The following is a 14,314-nucleotide window of genomic DNA, read 5'->3' as shown; positions in this document are numbered from 1 at the left end:
GCTGGAACTGGAAAACAATCTGGCCAAGCAGAAGGGCTGACTTCAGCCACAGCGGTTCCCTCCCAGGTCACTGCAAGGTGTGATGCAAAGGTGGGAGCAAGCCCGGGCGAGGCAGTGTTTGCTTCTCTCCGAGGCCATGCAGGTGTTTGCCAGCCTCACGTGTTTGTAGACCTCCAGCTGCCCGGTTTGTGTTTGGCCGGGGGCACGACCTAGGAAGCTGGAGGGTATCAGTCTGACTGGGGTTGTGCTCGGGGTGTAGGAACACGCTTTTAAATGAAAGAGTGGAGGAGGACCTGGAAGTATGGGCAAGATGAGTTTACTGAAGCTGGATAAATAGTTTCAGGCAAGCCTAGTATGTTATTTTTGGTAGGAATTTCTTTTTCTATAAATGGGAAGTACGGTTGTGCTAACCTGCAGGGCTGTGTTAGGTATGACCTGCAGAAGAGAGCATTTGCTACAGGGTGTAAAATGGGTGTTAGTAGAAGGCTTGTGTGATAGATGGTGAAAAAACTGAAGAGAAGACAGCAATTGAAATTGTTGAAAAGTGTTAGACTGGAGTGAAGCTATTAGTGGAGTTTTTATGGATTGGTCCTTGGGCTGGTTTTATTCCCTGTTTTATTAGGGACATTAAACATCTTGTCGTAAAAAAGTAGTAGTGTGTTATTGAAACTGTTGCAAGGTTGGGAAGTATTTTCAGCACAGAAGGCAGCCTCGCAGAAGGGACCTGGTGACCTAAAGTGCCCAAAGTGTTTACACATGGGGCTCAGGGAGAGCTCTATAGGTGCCACTGCATACGGCACTGGTAGGATCCAGTCTAAATGCAAAGCACAGTCGGTCACTTGTGTTAAAGAAGATGAACTGAAACCAAAACAGGTGCAGAAAGGGCTTACTGGGATGATCAGAGGGGTGAAAAGACTCTCAAATGATAGAGACTAAAGATCTTGGCTTATTTAGCCTGCAGAATGAAAACTGAGAAGGTACGCTCTTGGTCTCTGTAAGTACATTGAGGTTTAACACCAAGGAGAGAAAAAAGTCCTTGAAATAGAGGACCAGAATGAATTGGTTTGAATGGGTCACAAGAGATCTTAGGCTGGATAATGAGGGAGTTTCAGGTCATGAAGAAGTGACATTTTGAGCTGGCCTGAGGAATTTTTCGCAGGGAGATGGGAGATGAAGCATAAATGCTTTCTCTCTGCACTGTACCGTAGGAAACAGCTTTGTAATTGTGGACATTTTCTTTGTGGAAGGCATAGGTCTGAGAAAAGCCCTGAAACTTTAGTTACTTGAGAAGATTTGTCTACAGCCTCCTCTACTTCACCTTTGCAGATAGCCTCTCTCTGAGTTTGGATGGGCAGCCTTGCTGAAAGCTGGGTACCGTTAAACGGTGGTCCTCACCGGTACCAGCGTTGGGGATGAGAGCAGAAACTGCAACCCACTCAGCAAGGTATGAAGGACTCTGTAGAAAATAAAGGTCTTTTGAGATGTGGGTACGGGTGTAGGAAGAATTGATAGGTGAATGCATACACTTAACGCAGGTAACACGGGAGAAAGCTCTGCAAGAAACTGCAGCTATTGTGGTTCTTTCTAAACTAAGGCTTTAGTCTGTTTTTTAAATCAGAATTTCACAGATTATAACACCTGTCACCAAAGAGGGACACCTGCTAGTAGTGTCCTATGGGATAGATGCTACACTTTTCCTCAGGTCTTTGATTTTGCTCGAAGGAATTCATTCCAGATGCTTACTAGGTCTGATGATAATTTTACATGAGAGAAAACCCTCAGTGATCTCCTTACCTTGGTTTGCAGTTCTGTGCTGAACTTGGATTCTCACTACATGTCTGTCACAGGAAAGTATTAGAATATCTCCTACATAATTGATATATGCATCTACGTGTGTGTGTATATAAAGCTAAGCTTTGGTAAAGCAAGATCCTACTTAAACCTTAATTCGTGTCCCCTAATTAAAGATGTCTGGAATTTTGTATTTTTACAGAAACGGGAGACTAGAGGTGCTGCTTGAGGAGGCAGCCAAGATGATCTAACACCTTGCAGAAATCCCTTCCAGAAAGGCCAGTTCTGGTTCCCTGTCTCCACCGTGTGCTTCTGCTTCCTTCCTTGCTCCGACACCAGCACTTATCTGACCTGTCAGGAGGCTAATTTAGGGAACTAAAGCCACGGAAGAAAGCTTGCCTTTTTTTTTTGTAGGGTTGCTTCTTTGCCAGTTTAGCTCCCTGAACTGGCTTGTTGCCTGTTTGGGCAAGCACTAGAGCCCAGTGGGGGAATCAGCTGCAGTGTGGGATGGGAGAGGGGTTGAGTACTGCGAGGTTAGCAGTGGGTAGTTGTTAAAGTGGCATAACTGCATCACAAACCCAAATCCTACCCGGCGAGCGAGCACGGGACTTGTTCAGTTTGAATGTCTTCAGATTCATTTCTTTGCAGTTGTGTAGCTCCTCAGTCGCTGCAGCCCTGAACGTTTCTGGAGGCAGCTGTGCTAACGATACAGAGGTGTGAAAAGGTTCAATGTCTTTGGTTGATCTGAGAATACTATGTTGAAGTGACATGCTAAAAGAGCATCATCAGCAGTGACATACTGAGATATGCTTGGGGATTATTCGCTACATCAGATAAAGATCTGATGTGCTCTGTTTCTGACTCAGGAGCCAGTGGGATGTGAACGTGGCACTCTTTCCCATTTTGCCATTCATCATTTTCAAAGTCAGAGTAGAAAAAGTCTGCCCTGCGGGGACTTCATTAGGGATTTTGTCTAGGTTGAGATTTGCTTTGCAATTTGAATGTGCTCAGGCTGATGTGGTGATGTGCACTAATGCAGTTCATTTGTGTCACATTCAAAAAGCTTAAGAAATAAAGCTTGTTACAGTGCAAATCCATTTTCCCCCTTTTTATAAAGCCCTTTGGTTTCTTTTTCATTGCTTCTATAAAGGCAGATGCCGTTAGTTTTCATTTGAAGATCAGATTTTATATTCATGTTCCACAACTGCTGCTGAGGAAAAACTTGGCTTCTGGTGTGGATGCTGCATGCTTTTGAGGTCTAGCCCAGGCTGTGCCTCTTTAATCTTCTGAACTTTACTCTTCAAATTTAACACAATTATGGAGGCAACTGTGACTCAGGAGAAATTTTGACTTGACTCTGTTATGGTTGAAATGCCATTGACTTCAATGGAATCAGGATTGGACCTGCTTCTGTAAAACCACCGATTTATTTTATGGTTGTGCCAGCAGATCCCGATCAAGATAAGAGCTCTACTGTATTCATCATTTTAAAAACCTAAATCTAGACAGGGCTCCTGCCTGTGAGAGTATGCAATCTAAAGACAGTCTTTTAACATGTAAATGTTTATTGCTTTTGCATAGCAAGGGAGATTTTGGCCTGCTGATGCCTTTGTTAGAACAGGACCTAGTGTATAATCTGGACTCAGAACAGGAAACTTATTGGGGAAGACTTCAGGAAAATCCTTTGAGTAATTTTAGAATATACAAATATTGTAAAGTTTAAACAAAATAATCAGGTTTTTTTTCTTTATACTTTAAAAATCTGAATTATTTGGAAGGTCCGTGTGCTGCTGGTATCTGGTAGACCAACTGCCTGGTCTTTGAGCTCTTCAGTCACCAGTTCTGTTGAAGTTGTTATTATATATCTATTTTTTTTTTTCAGACAGATTGACAACTTCTTTCATCAAAGCTGAAATTAACTGCATGGCTGAAGTTTGACCCATTGAAAGACAGGTCCACTGATGTGCATGTGTGTGTGAGGAGTAGGGGGCTCGCAGAGAAGCAGAGCCACCTGACTTCCTCCAGCGTTTCCCAAAGGCTGGGCCAGCTGTATCGCTGAGAACCTAAGTCAGGGCATAGCAACACCAAAGACGTGGATTTTCTGAGAAATCTTAGGGAAATCTTTTTTGTCGTACTCAGAAAGTGAGATACTAAAAATTGCGTATCTAGATCCATAACATTATGGTGGGATTGCCTCTGGGAAAAGGAATGGGGGAAGTGTCCAAAGAGTCATCTCTGGAGAGATGGCTTCTGAGAAATGTTTGCCAATGGAGGAGCACTGCTGTCTGAAAGAGCCAACATGACATCTTTTCTTCAGCAGCCCTTTGAAATACTGGCCTTCCTTTGTGTCCAGAAAAAGGTGGGAAATTCAAAGGCCTCATTTTTAAACAATTTAAACTGAATATGCAATCGAGTCCTGCCAGGTAGAATACCAACCCTTTGCTGTATTGCCCACCAAAGCACTGTAGATTTTAAAATCTCTCTGGCAAATTTATTGGTTTCCAAGACTCCAGTGGATGTTTGACATTTCAGGGAGGAGGACTGGATCTTTCCAAAATGCGATAGCCTGTGATGCTTTGTTTGTTTTATGACCCCCATCCAGAATGACAATGTGGTCCATAATGTCCCTGTCCTCTCAGCTAGTACGCAACAGCTAGCTTTACATAAAATCAATGACAAAATACAGAGACAGACTTTTGTTCATCAGTCCTTGACCAAATCATCTTGGTGAAAAAACAAAACATGAAGTACTTATATAGCATACATTATTATCACTATATATGTATTATAATTATTTGGTCCCTGTGGCAAAGTGTTTTATGAAGGGTCCTGAGCATTCTGCTCTTTTTATGATGACACCTTGTAGCTGAAGGATAAGGTGCTTCTCTAATGATGGATAAATCCAGTTTGGGGGGTACTCACTGAGTGTAGAGACTCATGCAGATTAAGTACTTTTTATCACTCCCTTTACAATGTCTTTCAGCATGTGAGTTTAGCTGCTCCTGCAAAAGGCAGCACTTTCCACTGAAGGAGGGCTATTGTTCCTTTAACCCGCCGTTCTGTGCTTAGAGAACCACAAAACAAAGTAAAAAATACTGACAAAAGACTTTGATGCTATGCTCCATCTTAGTTGTACTTAAGGAAAGCATGTTTTATTTAAAGATCTCTATTCAGTTAAAAGCTTAACTAGTATTTCAGGCTAAAGAGTGTGTGTGTAGCTGTAGGATAACAGCCCTGGTGTGACATACGTGTTGTCTTTTGATAGAAGAGAATTTGTGGAGTGGGGAGCCAGGGTAGGTCAAGTTACAGCTTTCAGTAAATCTGAGCGTGCCTGAAATGGTTCTTTTAGTGTCTTAACATATTTGTTGCCTTTTTATCATTGCAAGCCTGATCCAAGTTCCATTTAAGCTGATGGGAACTTTTCTCCTGTCTTCTTTAAAAATTGGCTCCGGCCCCCGTATCAGATTGCATACCACCTTGCTTTCTGATTCTTAGAAGGGTTCAGCCAAGCGTTATGAATTAGATGCTTAGATAACATTGATGACTGCAGTTCTTGGTTGTGCCAGGGAAACCAAAAATAAAATAGAGGTCAGATGTGTGACTTGTAAATGGCACAGTGTGGGCCCGGTCCTGCTGGCGTGGAAGGGAGTGGAATACACCTGCTTGTTTGGTTGGTTTTTAAGAGTTGACTTGGTCCCACTCCTGCTCCGTGGTGTCATGGAGAAGCAAACTCTTCAGCTTCCAGAGAAATGGCCCTGTGACAGCTTAGTTGCCCGAGGGCTGTCCCTGGAGCTTTGTCATGACTTCCAACAGCAGCACGAGCAGACCCTGGTGTTTCGGTGAAAATGAGTTTTCATCTAATGCACTTGGCTGGGCAGATCTAAATCAAACCTGTATGGACAAGAGCATGGCTGCTGGTAGGCAGCCTGTGCTGGCAGATGCGAGCTCAGGCACAGTGGGGTTGCTGTTCCTATAATGATTTCATGTCCAGGGAGGACATGCTTAAATTTTGACAGATGCTGCAAACTTGAAATCTCAAAGGAGTAGATATCAGTAAAATCAAGAGCTGTGGATTTGGCAGTGGCAAAAACTGATGGAGGCCTAATTGGCATCTCATCCTCCTGCAGCTCATGTCAGAAGAGCTCTGTAAACACCCCTGGGATAGCATAGTGCTGGATCCCAGTCTGGTCCCTCCAGAGGAGGTCCATGATGGTGTGGAGAGCAAGGGAGCGGGAAAAGAGGGGCAATGGGGCAGAGGGGAGAAGCAATGAAATCCCTGCTGCACTGACAGTCTCCTGGGATTTTATTGTTGATGCTGGAGTCCACTTGCTTTGTTCAGGAAGCTCTGCTTTTCAGTCTGCTTCAGCGGGACATGGAAGCACCATGGTGTCTGTATCTGTGTAGCTATTGCAGTTTTGATGGTAATGCTCCCAAGAAGACCAGGTTCTGCCAGGTCTTGGGAACTTCACAAGCTTTTTGTATGAAAGATATTAATCTTTAATCACTCTCATAACTGCTCCATGGCAGCAGTACAGAACAGTGCCACTTTTTTTTTTTGCTAAGTGGGGATTTATGTATAATAAAAGATTTATACAAATTAGCTAGAAGTTTAGGAGAAAAATAAGATGAATACTCCATCTCTGTGAAAGTACAAGTGACCTCAGGTAGGGAGAATGCAATTGCCCAACTGTGGTTTTGCCAGGACACCTTGCCCAATTTCTCTCATCTTTTCAAAAGTGCCATGGAATATGAAATACATGTGAGTGGCAGCGTGGGTGCCTGGCTGTTTGCTTGGTCTCTCTTCTGGCCCTGCAGGCTTTCCTGCTGTCTTTCTGAAGTGCTCGTGGAGAAGCACTGACACAAACATGAAAAAACAGCCAGCTAGTGCTTTTGGCAGACTTTTTTTTTTTGTTTCTTCTTTTTTAGCATGTTCTGTCAAAGTAGTAAACAAAGCATTCTGAAAAAAACACTGGAGAAACTGTTCAAAGAAAACTCTGTGACATGCACCAAGTCAGACACTCCATGTGCCAGGCTTGCCTCGCACTGCTGGCTAACTTGGAAAGGAAAGTGGCGCTGCTCGGACACCGGTTTTTGGCTTCTCCTTGTGCCTGGAGGTTGCCCACCCAGCCAGAGACTAACAGGCTTAGCATGGGAGATCAGGCAACACCACAGCAAATGCTAAACTACACCTTTATTTATGACAGCTCTGGATGAGTGTTAATTATTAGCTGAACGTAGTACGTTCTAGAGGCTGTTTGCATTACAGCATGGGAAGGGCCAACTGCGTGTAAAATGTGTGTGTTTATAGGCAGAACAGCAAAGAAAATCACTTTGGAAGAGAACAGGGTTTTTTTTTTTTGCTGTTTCTCTTCACTACATAAGCAGTTCTTATTAACGTCATATAGCCATAATGAGGGGTTTGCATGAATTTATTTAGGAGACTATATATTTAAATATGATTTTATTAAGACAGCGTGGATTAACACGGTGATAACGTGCAGCAGGTACATAGGAAGTGCTGACTACATCAGATGTACTTCTTGTTAATAGTTGTTTGGACTTCCGGATTAGGTGTTTTCTTGTGAAGTATCTCTATTGAATCGGTGTAGCAGTTTGCAAAAGGGAAAAATATACATGGCATAGAACAAAATAGTTTGCTAGACATGAAATGTATTTGTTGTGATTTTAGGAATGATGGTCTGAAGAGGTTTCCTTTTGTCAGGTTACAAATCAATTGGAGTTTTAGCTCTGCAAGGTTATTTAAAAGGGAAAAAGAATATTATTGTGTTTTATGCAGGACCCTATACTGGGCTTTCAACTACTAAGCAGCACAAATGTCCTACCATTCTTTAAAGTCATGAAACCATTGTCTGGGCAGTGTAAATATGTTTTCATAGAATCATAGAATAGTTTTGGTTGGAAAGGACCTTTAATATCGAGTCCAACCGTTAACCTAACACTGCCAAGTCCACCACTAGACCATGTCCCCATTTTTGCCCATTTCCACTTATTTCCAATTAGCTGTTTCACAGGGATATCTATTTTTAAACAAGATGGCAAATCTTTCGTTGTGATGGCTATAACTGTGTACTTCATTAATTTACAATTTCACTTTTAAATGATCTACCTGGAAATAGGATAACATAATTATTTTTCTCCCTGGTTAGATGGTGGAGAATGTAGGAAAGGGATTCTGGGCTTGCTAACACTGACCAGGCATTAGCAGAGTTATGAATTAAATCTGCCTTGGTTTTCTGCCCTTGTGATATGTGCATCTTTGCACAATTCAATTATTTGAATGTTCCAAGTTAAATAACAGGTTAAAAAAACCCTAGGTAAAGCGTGGAACTGTAGTAAAATGAGAATCAATCACTTTGTAGTGGAATACTCTATGAACAGTCCTCACAGAAAACATGGTATGTGGTGCAACATCTGATTTATATAATTTTGAGGTCACCTCCTTACTTGGCTCCTGAATTAAATGATTTGATCAAGGCAGGCAGCCTCCCCTTTCACAAGAATGCAGGTTACTTTCCATAGCTGTTCCAGTTGGGTATGTTTGGTATTTGTGTCAGCCTTCGACAAGGATGTCTCATGATATTAAGTATGGTGCAAGGAGATATTGGCACTGGAAGAATGATAGAGAAGTCAGTTGCTAGAGCAAAAGTATGCAAAAATTGCTGTATTCTAGGGCTAAACCTTGCTTTTTGACTGTTCATGCAGGGATTTTCTAAAAGTCATAGCCAGAAGGGGAAACACAAGCCACTTGGGATCAGGAAACACCATCTCCTTCCCATACTGGGAGAGCTGGCTTTCAGCAAGACTTTCCCATCCTAAGCTGGTGAGGCAAGAAGGTGCTTGTTGGCAGGATGGACCAGCCTCACCCCTGTATTATGCTCATTTCTGGCTTGAATAAAGGCATGTGTGCTCAAAACATGAGTGTCAGCTAGTGTTAAGTAGTGTTGTGGTAGTACATGGCTTAGTGGTGGACTTGGCAGTGTTAGGTTAACGGTTGGACTTGATGATCTTAAAGGTCTTTTCCAACCTAAATGATCCTATGATTCTGCATAGATGATTATCCTAGTGGATATTGTTTTCTGTCTGTTGTGGTACTAGATGAGCCATTATTGTAAGGATCTCCTAGGGTATGGAAGAAGGATATGCTGGGATTTTGGCCCCCACATTATTTATAGGGCCTGATCCAAAGTCACTGACACCGATTTACTGCAGTGGTCTCTGACTACAAGCAATATTTCTGGGTGTCTTAGAAGGAAATGGTTTGATGAATTTATAAAGAAAGTGTTTCTGTTCTCTGAAAGTGTGATTGTTAGTGTCCCTACATATCTGAACCTGCATTTGTTTGCTTTGTCAAGTTCATGTTGAGGTATTTGCCTACTGTCTGTACATGAATTTCTGAGAATGTTGATGAAGGACAAAAGAGATGTAGCTGTGTTGTAAGATGATGAAAAGTAAAAACAGGATAAGCTTGTAAAATAATGAATTTGTAAGCTTGAAATTGACTGAAGTCATCCGGAGCGCAGTACAATGCAAACCCCCTTATTCAAGGCCTGTTAGTTAAGTGTACCACAGCACTGTCACGATCCATCAAACCTGCCAGATAAAGAGAGGCTATTTTAAAATTTCTCCTTCAGGGCATGGGGAAGTACTGTTCTTGCAAAGATAGAAATTTATGATGATGCTAAAAAAAAATGCAGATGAAGTGAATAATTAATGAGTTCAAGACAGGACTGAAATATCTTCCTAAAATGTTGCTATTTTTAGCAGGGAGTGCTTCTGCAGTGCTTGTCATGTGATCCTATTGCCTTCTGAGAGCAGGAAAACAATTTGAATTAGTTTCTCTTTCCCTCTGGACCTATAGGCCCAGCATATGATACCCCTTAGCATCTGCTTCTGCCTTAAAGCAAACAAAGTGATTTTAAACGTCATGCAAAATAAAACACTGATGAAAGCTGTACTTAAAGACAATCTTTATAACAGCTGAATAGTTTTTATAATAGTTTGTACACTGAGGCTGTACAAGGGGGCTGCTGCAATGTGTGTGACTTTCAGCTGCTGCTGGGGTCCAGTAATACTCATTGCTGCTGCAGTTTCTAGCTGCCAAAGGACATAGAGGCAATTATCAATAGGAGGTTGCAGGATCTGGCCCATAGGTAAGGATTTAACGTAAACAGATTTGTGCTTCTTTTCCCTATAACCAGTATGGAGTGTTTCTGTTTGAGCTACTTCGCACATTAAATATGTTGTAGTCAGAAATGCCTCTCAAATGAATTGCTGTGTACAGCTGCCCTGCGCACGTGCTCATGCTTCCGCACGCGCTGCTCAGCTGGACCCACAGCGAGGGAAGTCTCCTGGTCGAACCGCAGGAGAGGGTCTGAGGGATGGGACTGCTCGTAGACTCCTCCTGCAGCTGTACAAGCCACAGGCACCTGGGTCCACACAGGGACATGGCCGCTGCCGTAGTGAATGCTCAGGTGTTTCACATCCCAAACCCGGTCCTGTCGGGGATTTCTTCCTCATGAGGGGTAATGAGGTTCCCAATGGCCATCAAAGGGGAGGTCAGGAGCTGCTTACTTGCTGCCTTTCTTACCTACTGGAGTTGCCACAAGTTGAATTTAGAGGAAGCCTCCAAATCCCAAACCTTTAGGCACTGAGGAGGACCCTGACTTTGCAGCCTAGTACCCAGTTCGTGGGGGTGCAGAGGGGTGCTGGCTTGCTCTCCCCACTTGCACAGGGGTTGCTTTCTCTACGTGGGATGGTTCCTGTGTGACTCCTGTAAGATGCGTAGGGCTCCTTGGACCTGGCTGGGACCCCGGTCCCCAACCCTGGCGGGCTGCAGAGCTCTACCCTGGGAGCTGTGTGCTTGCCATGCAAAGCAGCAGCGAAATATCTGGGCTGAAGCATGTCGCTTTGGGAAAGGGTTGTGAGCTGAGTCCCGAGCAGCAGAGGTGGCCCCAAAGGCACCTGCAGCCCCAGGGCAAGCTGCAAGCTTTAGTGATAGTGAGTTTTGGGAAGCTCTTGAATTAAGCCATGGATGGTGGCTTCTTGGGGGCACTGGAGCTTGAGCTGTGGCTCCTTGGTTGTGTTCAGGCACACATTTATAGCTTAGGTGCCATAAATTCTTTGCTACATCTGGGCCTTGGTCTCCATTTTCCCTTCTCTGTGTATCTATCTAAAAGGATTGTTTGAAGATTTAACATCTGTAAAACACATGCACAGAAGTCTTCGTTGTGTGGACCTTTGTAATAATTAGAAATTGATCCTCATCTGGAAGCTGAGTTTGGTTGATGTGAGTGCTATTGAAGTGAGAACTCTTGTATAAAAAAAGGTATTAAATTATTATTATTATTTATTTTATGCAGCTGGAAAGACTATTTCCAGGCTTATTTTCCCCAGCTTTCCATCAGCTCTCCCATTCTAGAGCTCACCACCTTTTTTCCTGTCTTCTTGCTCAGTCACTTGTGTTGAGTCTTTCCTAAAATGAATCCGGTTATCAGGTGGCTGCTTTTTAAGCAAACCCCATCTATTTAGGCAAAAAAGATGTAAAAGGGTACACACAGACTTAGTAAGTGGGTGAAGTGGAAGAAGTGGGAGTCTGTGGCAGGGGGATCTGATGAATAGTTGATGTCTTCAGTGGGTCCCATCTGTTGGACAGGACATGAGGACAACCCTAGTAAAGCAAGCCTGGAGGAGTTTACTCACTTCACCTCAGCATGTGGGGTTTGTGCTCCTGTTTGAAGCTCTCTTGGGTTGTGGTTCTGTGATACAAATAATAAACCAAATGAAGGGTAGTAAATTGTGTCTTTTTAAATTGATGAAATGCATCAAGTTCTCCATGAAATGAAAAAACACAGAGATTTTAAGGCCCTGCAAACCAGTTCGAGTTCTTTATTTATGTCTTTGTTTGAATACATGCACTCACAATTGAAGCCATTAGCTATACAAGTCCAGTAATGTCTTGTGAGCTGCTTGGGAATGATCAGAAATGAAAATATCTGTTTCCAGTTTTGTTGTTGCTGTTTTGATTTAGGCAATGAGGCTTTTGGAGAATCATTTTTGCTTCACATAGAGTTATCCACCTTTGTGACTGCTTAATGAAATACCCAGCAATACAACTTTACTTAGCTAAAACTGGGAATATTGAAATGGTTCTGTATGCGAATTGAGCAAGGAGGTACTGATTTCAAGCCATGAAAATAGTAATTCTTTTAAAAATAGCTTATTTTTTGTGGCTATCTATCTCCTTACTGCTTTTTCTTTTCTTTCCGTAGGAAAAATTAACCCAAGAGTGTGTATTCAGAGAGCAGTTTGAAGAAAACTGGTATAACACATATTCATCAAATCTATATAAACATGTGGACACTGGAAGACGATACTACGTTGCATTAAATAAAGATGGGACTCCAAGAGAAGGGACTAGGACTAAACGGCATCAAAAATTTACACATTTTTTACCTAGACCAGTGGACCCTGAGAAAGTACCAGAACTATATAAGGATATTTTAAGCCAAAGTTGACAAAGACAATTCCTTCACTTGAGCCCTTAAAAAGTAACCACTATAAAGGTTTCATGCGGTGGGTTCTTATTGATTAGCTGTGTCATCACATCAGCTCCACTGTTGCCAAACTTTGTCGCATGCATAATGTATGATGGAGGCTTGGATGGAACATGCTGATTTTGTTCTGCACTTAAAGGTTTGTCCTCCTGGAGGAGAGCCTATGCCCACTCGCTTGATTTAGTATGAGAGGGAGCGCGAGAGAGTGAGTGAGAGAGAGAGAGAAAGGGAGAGGATGAATGGGAGTGAGAGAGTGCGCGAGAGAGGAGCCAGGAGGAGGAGGAGGAGGAAGGCCTGATGCATGCTGGGGAATAGACACGCTTTTAAATTTTTGATCAGTTGTACTTCATCATATATCAGCATAGCTGCCATACTTTGATTCATCAGGATTTTTGGCTGGTGGCCTGCTCAAGTGTACGCTGCATTTACAAAGGCATGGAGGGTGCAGTCTTACTTAAACAAGAGACTTTTCAGTTGATCACTCTCTGGGTCTCACCCCACTGAGTTTAAAGCAAAGACCTCTTAGTAAAAAAATAAAAATAAAAAGTTAAATTTATTTATAGAAATTCCAAAGGCAACATTTTATTTATTTTATATATTTATTTATTATATAGAGTTTATTTTTAATGAAATATGTACAGGCCGGATAGGCATTTTGGAAGCTTTAGGCTTTGTAAGCATTAAAATGGCAAAGGCCACTATGAACCTGTGGTAAATTCATGCAAGTAAATATAAAGGTGCATGGATAAAAAACAACACAATAAAAAGGTAATAATAATAATAAATTCTAGTGACCCTCATGTACTAAAGACGACAATCTCTTTTGTGCCCGTATTATTGTACAAGTATGCACACTACTCATGACACTGAGTCCTCACTCTTCTGACTGCTTGTTTCATAGCTTACCCTCAGAGGATTAAAGAGAAAACTGGGTCTTCAGCTTTTTTTTATGTGTCTGTAATATTTCCTCTCTGATAAAATGACTTCTTACATCGTTGTAAACTTCACAGCTGTGGAAAATATAGGGGTTGGAATATACTCTACGTGTTAAAACCTATTGCAGGTTATACCAAAGCTAAATGATAAATACGCTTTTTTTTTTCCCTAAAGCAGAATGCCAGAAACAACAGAAGTAATATCAACAATTGTACTAATTTTAAGACTCCACAAATAGCACATAATGGTTTCAGAGGGCAAGAACCAGGTTAACAGGATCACTCTTGTAAGCATGGTTATTTGTGCACTTGACTATCTACTAAGAAATTATACGAGTTCCATAGGGGTCATTGTAACATCTTTTATGGAAAATTGCTTTCAGTGTGAACGGTCATAGTACATGATATTAGCACCCTTCCTAAAGTAAAACTTACAAAATGAAACTAATAAATCTCTATCAATAATGACAATGAGGGGGACAGTACTAGACTTTTTTTTTTCCCCTAAAGTATGTTCAAATATTCATGAACCTTAAGTGAGATGACAGTATGTAATATTTAAGGGATTGTAGCATTTTATGTTAAGCACACAAACACGTTGATTAGGAGTTACCATTTGGGAATTAACCCTTAGGAAGAGGCTTTTTTTCCCCAGTACCCTGAAGGAAAAAAAAAAAAGAAAAATCACCTAAGGTCCACATGACAAATGCATTTCGTAGTTGTTGTATCCCTTAGGATTTGAATCCGGTGCCACTAAGTTGAGTGTAACCTTTGCCGTTGGAACTGCAGGGAGCATGGCTGGTCCGGACACTCCTGGCTGTCCGCAGAGGCACGGAGGCTGCGTGCAGAGGTACTTTGGAGGACCTATACATAAGTTTGTGGACTATTCATAATTAAGTAATTTTTGCTCTAAGGCACTCTTGTCCGTGTGATATATATTATTTGAAACGTAATTCTGTTCTGGAATAACCTCTGGCTTGGTGTCCTGAATGAATGTGACCTTTCTGTACTTGA

At 42.0% G+C, this 14,314-nt stretch overlaps 1 protein-coding gene across 1 annotated transcript in view; it reads left to right on the top strand.

Annotated features, from left to right (window-relative positions):
* Positions 1–13,304, top strand: part of FGF9 (fibroblast growth factor 9) — a 56,814-nt gene extending 43,510 nt beyond the window's left edge. Inside the window, 1 exon segment of the mRNA XM_068395323.1 lies at positions 12,081–13,304. Coding sequence (XP_068251424.1) covers positions 12,081–12,326 — 246 coding nt within the window. The 3' untranslated portion in view covers positions 12,327–13,304.
* Positions 13,305–14,314: the final 1,010 nt, after the last annotated feature.

The sequence above is a fragment of the Nyctibius grandis genome, chromosome 2 (genome assembly GCF_013368605.1).
Source record: "Nyctibius grandis isolate bNycGra1 chromosome 2, bNycGra1.pri, whole genome shotgun sequence".
NCBI lineage: Eukaryota > Metazoa > Chordata > Aves > Nyctibiiformes > Nyctibiidae > Nyctibius > Nyctibius grandis.
The sequence above is the reverse complement of the archived record's forward strand: the minus strand, read 5'-3'. Positions and strand labels throughout refer to the sequence as shown.